General features: G+C 42.9%; 1 protein-coding gene across 1 annotated transcript; it reads left to right on the forward strand.

Moving 5' to 3' along the window:
* Positions 1-646: 646 nt before the first annotated feature.
* Positions 647-14,963, forward strand: znf512 (zinc finger protein 512). The gene is made up of 16 exons (XM_030405837.1): positions 647-970; positions 2,312-2,444; positions 2,552-2,607; positions 2,809-2,867; positions 3,748-4,310; positions 4,768-4,857; positions 5,353-5,457; positions 5,541-5,665; positions 6,183-6,269; positions 6,403-6,501; positions 6,593-6,760; positions 6,884-7,081; positions 8,613-8,714; positions 9,534-9,596; positions 9,858-9,956; positions 10,127-14,963. The coding sequence occupies exons 2-16, from the start codon at positions 2,345-2,347 to the stop codon at positions 10,874-10,876; spliced, it is 2,664 nt and encodes an 887-aa protein (XP_030261697.1). The 5' UTR covers positions 647-970; positions 2,312-2,344; the 3' UTR covers positions 10,877-14,963.
* The last annotated feature ends 234 nt before the right edge of the window (positions 14,964-15,197 follow it).

Genomic DNA, 15,197 nt, shown 5'->3' on the forward strand with positions numbered 1-15,197 from the left:
AGAACAGCACAAATGCTTCAGGGATTTTCTTTTATTTTCGTGGAACTAAAGGAAAGGATGAGAGCAATTTCTCCATTAACACATTACTTTTGTGAAAAAGTACCTATAAAACGGATTCATCAAAGGGGTGTCTTCCAGCAACGCAGATTCCCACAGGAAGAATAAAACCCTGATTACCAGGTTTTAACCTTGTAGCTCTGTAGCATTTTGTGTGAAGAAGAAGCTCCGTGTCAGGGGTTACAAGCTGTTCTTCTTCCCTTTTCTGTCTAATGGGGGTGACCACCTTCTGGATTCAGGGAGGGCTTAGGAGCCCAACTTGATGCCACGGTCCGGCTTATGTTAATTCGGTGTTTCGCAACACCACCGGATTTGGTGTGAATGCAGCCTAATGGATTACTTAGTAAATTACAAGTTACAACACTGATTGTCAGATTGATTCTCCTAAATTCCCACTGCTAAAGCTTCTTGGGCTAAAACTTGTTTAAAGAAATCAAAAGTCTCTTTATGTTCAGCAATATACGTAACTAATGAATGTGCTCATTAACGTCCTATTTAAATGATTAATGGGCCTTAATTAGGTTTTTTAATGGACCGCATTTGGCCCAGGGGGCCGCCAGTTGAGTAAGTCCGCTCTACAACATCTCGGTCGAAGTGTGGGTGTTTCCGACGGCCCGTGAAGGCAGCGGCAGATGCGGGTCTTATTTGTTCTCTCCGGCAGGAGGGCGTTCCGCTGCACGAGACACAAACACACTGTGCTCCAGTTATGCCGGCGTCAGAGTCCGCTGGCTCACACTCAGAGGCTGTCACAGCTTAGGATCGCGTCTCACGGTGTTCTCACACCCGGATCAGGCCTTCCTTGATGTCAGCCCTTCCTGGTGGTTATCACTGCCGGGGGAAAGGCGACAGAGGAGGCCGGGCTCGAAGACATGGAGGCTAGCCGTCCTTCGCAGAGGTAGTGAGCTGTAGGACGGTAGGCTCCTTCTCTCTCTCCCATATTTCTCCCCCTCGTTAAGAAACAATGAAAGGTAGACAGGACAGGTCGCCGTGTCTCCGCCTGTCGTCTAGCTAACAACACTTCTGCTGTAGCTGCAGTTTTCGGACGTCTCTTCTGCTCCGTCGTCGTCGTCAAGAGCAGAATTTAGTGTTTTCTTACCCACGGACAATGATGGTGGTGGTTTGAAGTCTCTGCTTCAGTCCTGGAGCGGCTCTCCTGAGGAGGTTTTCTGCACCGAGAAGAACAGAAAAAAAAAGACAGAAGACACTTTAACTGTATTTGTTGAACTGTTGGACATCGTCTGTCGTTATTAGATAGCTCTGCTCAGTTGTTTTTTTTGGCTTTAAAGCAGCAGGCAGTGGCCTTGAACGTGTCATGCAGACGCGTCCACATAAAAACAGATTCAAATGTCAAGAAGCATGATGGAAATACAGCACTGTAAACATAACGGTGCCGAGGCAGTGAACGCCTCATCGGGCGCGCACACAGCCAGGGTTTGGCACTTAAACAGCAACACTCAATATTCTAATTACCTCGATTATCATATAGAGAAATCTTAATATGCATTATATGAAGATAATATGCAGAGTGGAAAAAGGATTCAGACCTGTTACTGAAATGAGAAAGGCAATACCACAGTGTAAAAATACTGTGTTACAAGTAAAAGTGCAAGCATTTGCATCAAAATATACTTGGATTGCCAAAAGTACTCATTATGCAGAGTGGCCCATGCCTTTAATGTATATAGTGCTGGGTAGCTGATCCTTTATTAACATCTAATAACGCATACATAAGTTGATTTTTCTTTTGTGTTAATAATCTGAATCTGCAAAGTAATTAGTACTTAAACCTGTTAAATAGATAATGACTGAGTATTAAAAGTTAACATTTTGTCTCCAAAATGCAGTACAAGTAAAAGTAGCATCAGATGGAGACTCGATGACATTAAAAGTACCAAGAAATTATACTTAATTACTGTAGTTGAGTTAATGTAGTTACTTTGTGTTCCAAGTAAAAATCCTACTATTTTTTGAGTAAAACCAGCTCTGCCGATAATAAAATAATGTAATACTTTTTTATTGTTATTATTATGTTTAATGTCCAGCCTGAAGTTAACATGGTTCCACAGTCTTTTGAGCATTAAGTCTGCTTACACAGGGTGATGACTGGCCTAATTGAATACTTAGTGAGGTGAGTAAATAAACTATGAGGACATTAATTATGTTCCCAGGCATGTAGTTCAAGCAATCAAGAATGAACCCTTGATCGATTTCCAGCGCCACACATGTCCTGACGCTCTCCCCTCTGTGTTTTCAGGGGTGATTTCTACAGAGTGCCGGCTCTCCTAGAATGGACCCTGCACACAGTGGAGGGGATATGTCACCTCTGTATGTGCCGAGAAAGAGGAAATCTGTCCAGTCACAACCTAAAAGTGGAGTGCCATGTCCAGGTAAAGAAAAACCCATTCGCCTGACATTATTGTTATATTGGCGGTGATTATCATTAGAATTTAACATGACTGACTTTGAATCGGATTGATTTTCACCTCTCCAACAGTTGTTCAGCGAATGCCAGAAAGAACCTGTGAATTAAATTCAGTTGGATATCCCAAGGTGAGAACGATCTCATGCCAGCTGTATTCTTTTTTTGTGATGATGTCAATTTTTCAATCAACTTTCCAGTCGTTATCGGGGAGAGTGCTGCTCATTATAAGTATCTGGATGTGGTTTCTGTTTTCCCACAACTCAGAATCTGTTAACTTTATGCACATTGTTGGATCCCAACCTCACAGTTCTGTACTTGAAATGTTTTAGAATGATGAGTCTTCAGACCAAGAGCCTCTAAAGATGAAAAGAACTTACAGTAGAAAAAGGTAAGAAACACCTGTTGATTTGTGGATATGCACGACAAATTGCACTGTCATTAACAAATAGATTTTCTTTCATACATAAAGGCCCTTAATTGCATGTTATTTCAAACGATCAGGTATATTAGAGAAAGAAGCCGAAACATCCTCAAGTCAGACAAAACACCTATGTTGTCATCATGTCAATGTGAAGCTGCTAGTCTACATCACAATATTTGTCGCATGATGCAATTCTTTCAGCATCCTTTCTAATATTAATCAAACTGAAATGTAGCGTTTGTTTGTTTTTTCAACCTGGACTGACAGGGTATCAAATAAAGTGACACTAAAGTAGCAAATCATTCTGCACTCAATGCTTAAAGGCTTTACATATACAAGGAAAGTGACGAGAGTAAAGAATATCAGCATTAAGCTGGACTGCTGCCTCATGTTAAGATCCTGTTGTTTATTTCTTATCCCAAATAAACCAGAGTGGAATCAGTTCACTTTGAAGCAAGATATATCACTGCCTAATGAATTTTGAAAAAAACAACACAAAACCTTGCTTCAAGCAAGATCAAATCAGACTCTCATTGTTTATCTCCTGGCCTTTGACTGAGCCGCAGTCAAGCTGTCATGTGTTGTCTTTGGCTGTCAGATGAAGAGCTGTGTTCGTCCCTGAGATGTCCTAATTGGGGACATTTGCTGCAGATTTTTCTTTTGCCAAGTGGTTTTCCACATTCTCAGAATAATGTTAGAAATAAACATGCCTCTTACGATAAATATGTATCAGGCTGATCCATACTGTCAGGGGCACTCTGCACTACAACAGCAGTTCAGTGTCACGTCCACCAAAGTTAATTAACTTTCATTGTTGGAATAAGTGGAGTATTGTGTTTTTTATCAGGTACGAGGACCTCCAGAGTGTCTCCATAGGAACAGTAGATTACCCAACCACCAGCTGCTTAGTGATGTCATCAGGTGGTCTGGCAAATGGGGCGGACCCAGGGTCCATGGCCCCGCCCACTGCAAGGCTGCCTCCGAGACTGGTGGCAAAGGATGCGTGGCCTCAAGGCCCAGAGGCCAGCAGGGAGCAGCCCCAGCCTCAGGACCAGAGCTGGAACTCCAGCAGGGACAGAGGCCCCGACGCCTGGGCCCCGGGCAGAGACAGGCCGCAGGAGCAGGTCTGGAACTCTGGCAGAGACCGAGCAGGACACTCCAGTCAAGACCAGACATGGATTCCAGGCAGGGACAGGGCCCATACCGGACCAGACCAGGCCTGGATGACGGGGCGGGACCGAGGCCCTGAGCAGGGATGGGCAGCCGGCAGAGACCGAGGCCAGGATCAGGCCTGGAACGCGGGCAGGGACACTGGACGAGAGCGGGCCTCATCAGGGCCAGAGCAGGGGTGGGGAACGGGTCGAAGCCAAGAACAAGCCTGGACCAGCAGAGACAGAGTCTGGAGACCTGGTGGGTACTCAATCACAGAGGGCTGCAACCAACGAGTATTTTAATTATTGATTGTATTCATGGTTAATCATTAATCGTTAAGTAGATAGAATGTCAAAGAACTGTGAAAAATGTTTTCTCTTCAAATTGTCTCATCTACCAACAGACTCTTCATTTTCTCATGTTAAATGAAAGTCACAATTATAAACTGTGACTAAGTGAGAATAAAATAGAATAAAAACTGGACCCTGATTGGCTGACTGAACAGCTCCTCAACTTTATAATACAAGAAAGTGTTTTGATACTGTATGTATGTACATAAATTGTATGTAATAGTATTTAAATTCATATATAAATGAGTATGTGTTTGTTATGTGTTAGTACAAAAAGTACAGTGAAGTGTCAACAGACTCTTGTTGGACATGGTTTGGTTTTGTGGCTTTGAGACTGTTTTCTGTCTGTGTGTGTTCCTCTGAAGACTTGAACATGAAGAAAGTCCTGAGAGTGGAGGTGGAGCGAAGCCCACCCGTTAATAACTTCTCACAGCCACCAGAGGGCAGAGACTCCTGTAAGTCACCGTCTAGTCTGACATTGAGACACTTAGTGTTTCCCCTCCACTCGGTTTATTTCCTACAGTGATTTAAAAAAATCTTTCTGAAATAGATGATGATGTAAAGTCCAAAAAAACACACATATCATTTCACACCTCCATGGTCACAAAAAAAAGAGCATGCTTCATGAAATCATAAAACAGGCATCAAAGTCGGCTTGTTGACACTTCAATAAGCCTTCAGATGGGCTGTACCCACTGGCAGTATCATTGTTTGGTCACTAGACGGCACAATATGATTTCAGTAGCACAGTATTATTTTGTCAAATTAACGGATGTGGTGGTATTATGAACCCACAAACAATCATGTTAGAATTATTGATATTGAACTATTTGATTATATGCATTTTATTTTTGGGAGCACGCAGACTCATTTATTAGGAAGTCCGATGTTTTCCTGCTGGAGGATGTAACTGAAACTTAAATATAAGTATATAAACGTACATATTCCAGGTTCGGATGGAGCCAGTGTTGGCGAGGCCTCGACGGCTCAAGCCAGCGAGGACCAGAAACCCCCCATCCCCTCCACCAAGAAGGAGCCTCCCTCGTACCCTCCAGGTGAGACAGGCTGACTAACTCCTGCTGTTCATGTGTCGGTAAGGAAACCCGTTCACCTCCTGTCATCTGTCCCCGTTCACCAGGAAGTCAAGAGGAGCGCTGGCAGCTGCAGATTGTGGCCAAAGGCAGAGTCACCTGTCCAAAATGTAAAAGTGTGAGCAGGAAGACTGTGGAGGGGCTGAAGAAACACATGGAGAACTGCAGACTGGTGAGCACTTTAACCACTTCATGTATATTTTCTGACAGAGCTCTCACTCCTAGCATAGAAGTAGCGTACTATCACTGAATGTGTGCGTAGAGAACAACATTCTCCTTATCCTGTGTACTTATCTAGAGAAGACATAAAGTACACTGCTTAAATATCAGTAACCAGTACACTGAGTCATTTGTAACCATCATATTACATTCATGTGATGGTGTAATGGATTCACAAAATACTGGGATTTATTCGCGTTTTAAAATGCGTAGATTTATAGTGTATACGCTATAGAACGTAACATATGATGTTACCTCAAAGATTAAATGGACAACATTGAAAGCCTCTAGATATCACTGTACAGCACCAGCATCTCAGACTCATGACACAACACATGTAGAGGGAATGTGACGTCATTCTCAGCTCAGGAAACCGTCACTCCTCTTTATCTTTACATAGTAAATATATGTTTCCTGATATGATAATATAAAAAATATCATGTATTCAACCTTAAATCGTTTGTGTGCAGCAACCCTTTACCTGTCAACACTGTGGGAAACAGCTGAAGTCCTCAACGGGGATGAAGTATCACATCATGGCCGACCACAGCCACCTGGTAAGAACTGATCAGCCCTCATCCCTGTTAAATACAGCAGTCACTTCTCAAAAATGAAACTGGTAATTAAAACACACGCTCGGTGGAGTTCAGTGGCGGCTCACGGTGTTGCTGCCCCTTTGTCTGTTGCTAGCCGTCTTCAGAAGAAGCCAAGAACCTGGATGATCGCGTCATCAAAGACAAACTGCGTAAAATCCTGAAGAGACTGGGCAAACTAAAATGCTCCAAAGAGGTAAATCACTTTCATCTAGCAAAGGAGATTTATTTGAATACGGTAAGAGAAGACGATGTTAAATGTTGCTTTTTTTGCCTTTTGATTTCAGGGCTGTACCGCTGCCTTCACCAGCATCATGGGCTATGTGTACCACATGAAGAAGTGTGGGAAGGAGGAGTCTGAGCTGGAGAAGATGCTGCTGAATTGCTCTCACTGTGGGAAAACCTACAAGTCCAAGGCTGGTCTGGAGTACCACCTGAAATCAGAGCACGCTCCTGTGAGTCATGAGTTGTTTATCATGTCAGACCAAAAGAACCGATTAGTTAGCAAATTCAGCACACAAATCAGCTAAGGAAGTGTGTTCGATATTTGAATATCTGTTTCCTGTCCTGTTACCCAGACGCCCCAGATAAGCGAGGAAGACGAGGCACTGAAGGCCCAGAGGGAGGCCAACCCGGAGAGGACGGCCAGCGGCAGAGTGCAGCGAGCATCGGCCCAGGTGGCCAACTTCCACCTGGCTGAGATCGCCAACAACGAGCTGCCCAAAGACTGGCCCAAGAGGAAGTTTCAGTCGGACCTGGTGCCGGATGACAAAAAGGCAAGAGGAGATATAGTTTGTCCTTAATAATTTAAAGGTCCCATATCATAAAAAACAAATTTTCTCTGATCTCTACATATATAAGCTGGTCCTCCCTGAGCCTGCCAACTCCCAATATGAGGAAAACAAGCAAGTCCTGCATGGTCTGTGCAGCCCACCCACTGGTAACACGGCGCTCCTACAGGCTGTTCAGATTCTGCTCCTTTCGTTACGTAACGAAAGGAGTCATTATCATAGGCCGACCTCCTCTGCGCGGTGATAGGAGATATCAGAGAGGGGGGCGTTCATCCCCGAGGTGAAGTTTGGTGTGTCCAGCGGAGAGACAGCAGTGTTTCACAATGTTGTCGCTCAGAGCTAGACACGCAATTGCTCTGTTGTTGGTTGTATAAATCAACATAAGTGCCTATATTCTGACCCAGCTACAGAACAACAGAAGAGACAGTGGTTGTGTTTCATTTTTAAGGACAACATGCCGGCTGCGGTTCGTGTTAGCTTGTATGTGTGTGCTAATCACTTACATCGGACTGCTTCAGTAACGAGGGTCAGTACAAAGCTGACTTTGCCTCGACACTGACCCTCGTAAAAGGATCAGTCTCAACCATACCGGACGCAGCAACTGCACCCGAGCCAGCGATAAGTGTCGCCGCAGTTTGATAGTATTTACAGTTGCCTACGAGTATGGTGAAGTCAGCTGGAAATTGGCTAACTAGTTAGCTCCACTTCGGTCCGCTATGCAATGGCGTTTGAAGCGAGTTTGATGTTCATAATATTATGATGGAGCTTGGTTGTCACAGTAAAAAGTGAACAGTGTATAATAGTTAGGAGACTGTGTTGGAGAAAAACACAGCTTTCGCTAGCTGTTAGCCATTAGCTACATGGTAACGTTAGTAAACAACACATACAAACAAACTAACATTATTTAGACACACTAACCATTCTGAAACGTCCTGCTGCAGCCGCAGAGTCTGTACTACTTCAGTAGCCTCGTCCTTCTGGGTCAAACTGGTTCAGTTGAACGAAAAAATCTCCGCAAACCATAGTGTTACATCCACCGTAAACATTAGCGCATGCTACCGTTAGCATAAGGGGCTTCCTCTCCCTGAGAGTGACGTAGCAGGCAAGGCTCCCCAAGTAGGCGTTGACAGACGGAGCTCATTAGCATTTAAAGGTGCAGGCACAGAAACAGAGTGCTGAGGACCTCAGCAGAGCGACTTTTAGACAGCTGGAGTTCAGGACCATGGATGTGTTTGGGGCAATGCATATCGAATACAGAGTTGTTGGACCTCTGACAGCTGTGTGAAATTGATGAAAAACAGTATAATATGGGACCTTTAAATATATATCAAGTTGGAGGATAGATGAGACTATTTTTGTTTAGTGTATATTTCTTCATACGATGTAAAACATTTTCCCAAGCTAGCTGGAATGAAGGCAAAACAGACATGGAACTCTTTTTGGCAGTATATAATGAAGATATAAACTGCTGTTCGCACATTCACTGACCTCCCGCTGTTCATGCTGTCCTTCCCAGTTAAAATACGCCCGACCAGGCCTGCCCGCCTTCAGCCAGGAGGTGCTGAGGAAGTGGAAGAATGAGGTGAAGCTGCAGAGGAAGGTCCAGTGTCCCAACCAGGTAGAAGCAACGTCACTTCTCTCACAGTTTCAGCTGAGGTTCGAGAAAGAATCCACACAGCTTCAGTTTTGAATCTACTTATTTAATTTCTGTCTGGTTATGTGGGAACATGACTGTCTGTATGATAAGGTATGAAATATATATTAAGCCCCAACAATGAGAAATACAAAAAATAAAAGGAATTGATTCATTTGCACATTTTCAGATGTATTTCTAAATTGTGTGCGCTCTATTCATTCATGAATTTGTTTATTATTATTTGGCGATTACTTTATACTCCATTTGTTAATTTATTTTGGTAAAAATCTTTGATTTAATGGTATTATTTCATTTTGGCAGAATGCAATTATATATTATATTTATATATTTATACCACAGAATCTGATTAAGACTCTTTATAAATGTGTTTTTTCTTTCAAGTACAGAACTCATGTATAGGATGTAGACTGGTGGTATAACTGCCTTCAGTCAACGATTTCAGTTGGGATTCTCCTCTCATCAGCTATCTGTGTGTTAATGTTTTTAAAATTCCCGTCACCACAGGAAAGAACAATAACTGCTTCGAGCTCGCTACTTACCCTAACACGAACCTGGTAAATGTAGACAAGGTTGCAGCTCTTACTTATTCTGTTCTGTCTGGAATTAGATTCTCAATGCTGGGACTTGCCTCGCTTCATGCAAATGTTTCACCAAACAAGAGCTTCTTATTTTTTTTTCCTTCTCCTGGACCAAAATGTTGCAACAGGCATGCAACTTTCTCCAGAGCTGGAACGAGGCTGTGGAGATATGTCAGTGTAACATTACTTGTGTCCTCCTCAGGGATGTTGCTGCACATACACCAGTGTGTCTGGACTAAAGGCTCATCTAGGCCTCTGCACAAGGGTACATCAGCTTCCCTCTTTATCTCTGAAATAAAATATCCGTTAGATGTGCAAATATGTGCTTATTGGGTAGAAGTATTCATTGTAAAATGTTGCGTTTACGTTTTTTTTTAGCCAGGTATACATGTTGAGACTTTGTGGACTTCCTAAATAAATTCTAGTCCACATTCTGGATAGCTGCAGTGAATATTTATTTAAGTACAATATATTCCAGTCTTGTAATCATTTCATGGACCTTTTGTGTCCTTGGATCTGATCACAGGGTGACTTTGAGGCTGGAAAATACAGATGTCTGATCTGCAATAAAGAGTTCAACTCTGAAAGTGGAGTGAAATACCACATCAACTCTGTCCATTCACAGGTATGGAGTATCTCTGCCCTTGTTTCCTGATTACATTACCATGCGTCTCTATCTGTTTGGGTCACTGTATGCAGAGGACATTTGATTAATGGAAGAGATCTCTTTGGAGAGCTTCCGCCCCAACTTGCTTTCACCCTCTCTTGTTTTCTCCTCCCCTCCTCTGTCGACAGGAATGGTTTGTCACAAACAAGAAGGCCTCCAAGAAGTTTGAGAAGTTCCTCAAAAATCAGTCCAAGGAGTTTGTCCAAAACGTGGACAAGCAGATGGTGGATCAGTGCCACCACAATCACCTCCAGCATCATCAGCAGCCTCACCATCACCACCACCACCACCACCACCAGCAGCAGCAGCAGCATCCGCTCCAGCTCCAGCCCCTGCAGCACCCTCTACAACCATTGCATCACCTCCAGCACCAAACCCAGTTCCTCCATCAAGAGCACCAAAACCTCCCTCCACAGGCGGACGCCCAGCTCCATCAGCCGATGCTCCACTACACCCCTCTAGAGCCTCCGCCTGGACCGATGTGGGTGGATATGGACCGGAGAGCTGCCGAGCCGGAGCCGGAGCAGGCGCCGATCGAGATGGATCTGGCTGAGAAACCAGAAGCGGACAATGACGGGACGGCGGAGGGGGAGGAGAAGAGGAGAGAGAAGGGGGAGAGAGGAGGAGGGGAGAGGGGGAAGGCCGAGGGGAAGCGGAAGGATTGCTTTGCTTTCGTCAGCAGCAGCGGCGGTGGCAGTGGAGGGGGTAGCGGCAGCAGCAGCAGCAGCAGCAGTAGCAGCAGCAATACCGGCAGCTCGTCCAGCGAATCCGAGGTGGAGCAGCAGGACAGGCAGGGACAGATCGACCAGTGGAACCTGAAGCGGCCCGGCGTCATGGAGCCCCACCCCGAGGCCGGGAAACGACAGAGGAACACTTAAAAGTCCGCAGCTAAGATTCACACTTCAACTAACACTCGTCGTGCATCAGAGCAGATTAGAGATTAGACAGAGGTAGAGGAAGACGACATCAGGCGTCCGTCCCTACTTTATTATTCGTGACAATGTGAAGAAAACAAACCAGGGTTTTGGGGAGACGGCAGCTGAGAAAGTTGAGAAATCCATCAAGCAACGGATACGTTTTAAAAGGAAGCTCACTGTGTCGGCGTGGATGTAATGAGACACTTCCGCTTTAGAGACTGTTTCTCCGTCTTGATATGGATGTCGATGTATAGCCTTGAGAATATGTAGTATACCGTTTATCTGTGTGTTTATCTGTAACAGATTCTTTTCACCAACTTTAAATGTGTCTTATTCCTTTAAAACGTTTGATAAACCTTCTCGTCTTTCATGTTTACCTTAAAGGGAAAAAAAAAGTAAATTTAACCCACAGAGAGAGGATGCTACAGTGTAGTATTTTGTTAGACTTGTGTAGTCTGTCTCTCTGAAAAGATTTTGTGCCTCTTAAGTATGATCTGTATAACTTCATACTTTACTCTCATCTTTTACTTCCATTTTCTGGGCTAAGTAATTCTGGAAGTGTCACTTTTCTGGTTAGAGAAGAGATTCAGTTACTTCTGGCTTAGATTTCCCTCACACTGGTCCTTCCAGTACCATATTCTCATCGGTTTTGACAAAATGTTTGTTTTGGACCTACGTTGACAGTGAACGCAACCTGGCATCAAGCTGCCATCTTTGAGCCAAGTCTGCTGGTAACATGAGAGGATCTGTCTGCGTCTGAGTGGTGCTCCAGTGCAGTTACAAGAATTTAAACAGGCAAATCACATTTGAAAAGCAGAAGCTGATCCATTGGCATAACTTGTTAAAGTAATAGTTAATTCTAGGAACTGAACAGGAAACACTTGAAAGTGAAATGAGAAGATCTAAGATAAACGTTTTTAAGTACCGAACAGATAGAATCCATCCATCTACCAGTACTGCAACAGTTAGTCGATTGTCTAAGTCGTATTTCAGACAGAAACGTCGAACACTTGCTGGTACCAGCCTCTTAATTTGCTGCTTTTCTTTGTCATTTATGATAATAAATGAAAAGTCTTTGGATTTTGGACTCTCGGTTGGACAAAAGAAGCACACACGTCACTTTGGGCTCTTGGAAACTGTGATGAGCATTTTTCTTTTCACCATTTTTCTACATTTAATAGACTAAGTGCTGAAAGTAATTGGCAGATAAATTGATGATGAAAATAGTCTTTGGCTGCAGCTCTGGTGCAGAGTGTCTCCGGCTGTAGCACAACTGCCTCACTGTGATAACAAGACTCTGAGAAGTCACTGTTTTATTCAAAGAATTGTTGGAGCATATATACCATGATTTTTTTGTTATCTGTCTAGGAATAAAGAAACATGATATAACCTGAACCTTAGAGCTGTTGGTAGTTGTATTTCTGGGCTTTTGAAAAAGCCAGGCTAGCTGTTTCCCCCTGCTTCAAGTCTTCATGCTAAGCTCAGCTAATAACCTTCAGGCTACAGCAGACGTGAACGTGGTGTTGATATTTTTGTCTAAATCTTGAGAAAAAGCACACCAGTTTGTTTCTTAAAAAGTTGGCCTACCTCACAACATTGTTCCAAGAAAACAACAAAATAAATGTTGAAAAAAGGACTTATAGGTTGAAATTGACTCCAGCTGTGTGTGAAGACAACCTCTGTAGTTTTTGAAATGTGTGTTTCTGTAGTCAGGATGTGGGAATCTCTGAATTTCAATCATGTTTTATTTTAGTAAAGCGAAAACTCTAAACTTGCTTTTACTGAAACTCAGTCGCCACATGATGAAAAGATGACAACAGAGCGACCTTTCCGCTGAGGAATCCTGCAGATACATTAGAAAGCTCTGGAAAAGCTAGCAAGTGGACCTTTAAGTGAAGATGTTTTTCTTGTTAAACTGCTTTTTCCATCTCGAGATCAAACGTTTACCCTTTATTCATATTAATCAGTTCATTCCACGCCATGAGTTCTGTTCACCAAACATAGTAAGCACAGAGATGTGATTCCAGGTTCTCACTGACTGGCCAATAAATGTGACAGGAGCTTAATGGACCTGCTCACCAGTCGTGTTAGAATGCAGTCAGGTGGACGGATGGTCCTGGTGTTGACACAAGTTGACTGTTAACTCTGATGAAGGAAAGCTAACATACCAAGCATTTAACATGGAGGGTTGGTGTTTTTCTGTTCTTTCTACCTGTTTTTGTCTCTCTCAGAATATTTAACCGATAGCATGTAGCCTAATGTTTATGTACTCTTGCATTTTGTATCTATAGTGCTGTATGGTTATGGTCAGTTGTCAGTCATATCTTTGTGACGTTTGTCACCATTTTGTTTTTACAACTTTTTTTTGCTTTTATGAATGTATTTGTTTGTTTGTGTCTCCCCCACCCTGTTGTGCACTTCTGTTAAACCATGACATATTGTTTTCGATTTGAAACTTTCAAAGAGGAAGTTAATCTGTCTTTACAAAACAATGTGAAAAGATTCTGTCTGAAAATGACTTACTGTATCCGATTCTGTTGTGCCCTCCGTCAGAGGCCTTTTTGGAGGAGCAGTCCATGTTTTTTTTTAAGTTTGGAATAGAAATCCTCCTTCTACATGGGAAGTATTTCAAAAAGGCATCAGCAAGACAGCAAAATAATTTTTTGTTAGGGTTCCAAGCACCAATTTTGTACGAGCTCTCTTATCTTTGTTCTGGCTTTGATTGTGGTCATTCTCAGACAAAAGTGTTTCTGCAGCCTGAACCATCAGCAGTGGGAAAGTCAAAGTTTGATGGTGGCTAAGTAGACTTAAACCACCATTTGAAGCCGTACTCAGACACTCTCTTGGCTTCGTGATTGCCCCAAAGTCGTTGAGCCCAAAGTTCTTGCATTTCATTGTGGGCTTGGACCCATGTACACCTGCTTGTAATCTTCTTTTATTTTCACTTAAAAGAAACAGCTCACCCAAAAATGAAAATTCAGTCACTCAACTTGCCGTTGAAATACTTCCCATGTCCACTTATGCTTGTGACCAAACCTTTATCACCATGCATGCACTTTGAGCTCGTTGATGGCACAAATGAAAGCACTACTCGATATTAAGACACTTAACATGTGTTTTATAAAGCAGTCCTGGTCCATGACTCAACATTTGATCAGCCCACAAACCTTCTTAAAAGCTTAAAAGGTCAAAGTGTTGAATTTTGAGTGCGGCTTCAGTAACTGAAGAACTGACATATTTCATAGGATAAACTGTTGACTTGCTGTTCATTACCTGCTTTTATTTTACCTACAGTAGCATCTCTTCTTCTTCCTCCTAATGCTGGAGCACAGTTGTTTAATCCAGATTTAGACAAAATAGAAAGCCTGTACAGTGCCGTATTTTTTGATATTTTAGTGCCAACGGAGGAGTTGTCACCTACTGTGGGCAAGAGAACCAAAACAGCCACATTGTGTTATTAAATGTTATCAATGGTGACCAGCAGGAAGTCCAGTTTTCCTCACAAAGAGGCATCAGATGTGTTTCTTGGAGTTATATAGACGGAAATGTAAGTAGTCTCCGACTGACTGAACCCCTGCAGATTCTGGATATCAGGATCTGTTCTGAACGCCTCCTGGTGTAAAGGGATTTCTTTTGGAGTAGTCTGAATCGTGTGACCGTATAAGATGTGACGCTGTAAGTAATGTCACTAACCGTGAACGGTGAAGGAGCTCTAGGTTGAAAATGATGAGAAACTGTTCTCCTGTCTTGTGCCATCACCATCAACCGTCCATACAGAAGATAAACATGAATATATATATATATGATCTAGGCCAGATCTGAGTGAAGGTTCAGTTAGTCGTCTGGTATCATTTGTAAAGAAAGCACCTCATTTTTTCATTTTCTGGGAACTTTTCAAGTGAAAAAGAGTTGACACTCTCAACCAACCCTTCATTAAAAATCTGTCCATTTGATATGTTATTACTTGTTTTTTTAGAAGTTACGTGCTGCTATTTCATAGTACCAGCAGTGTTATAACCACAGATGATTAAAAGTTTAATTCAATGTCCTTTTGGTCTCTGTGTCTTCAGTAACAAGGATGTGTAATTGATTATTTTTGTCCACAGGTTCACGAGTGGGGTCACCGCTCTTTATGGAAAGCCGTTTAGGCCATAACTACATACTTGCATAACATGCATGCTCTCAGTAGTGTATATGCATGTGTGTGCAAGTGTTTATGTATGTAATCTTCAACAAACTTGTTTTGACTTTGTATGCTTCAGCTTTCTTCTTCTTCAGGACT

Source organism: Sparus aurata, chromosome 22 (genome assembly GCF_900880675.1).
Source record: "Sparus aurata chromosome 22, fSpaAur1.1, whole genome shotgun sequence".
Classification (NCBI taxonomy): Eukaryota; Metazoa; Chordata; class Actinopteri; order Spariformes; family Sparidae; genus Sparus; species Sparus aurata.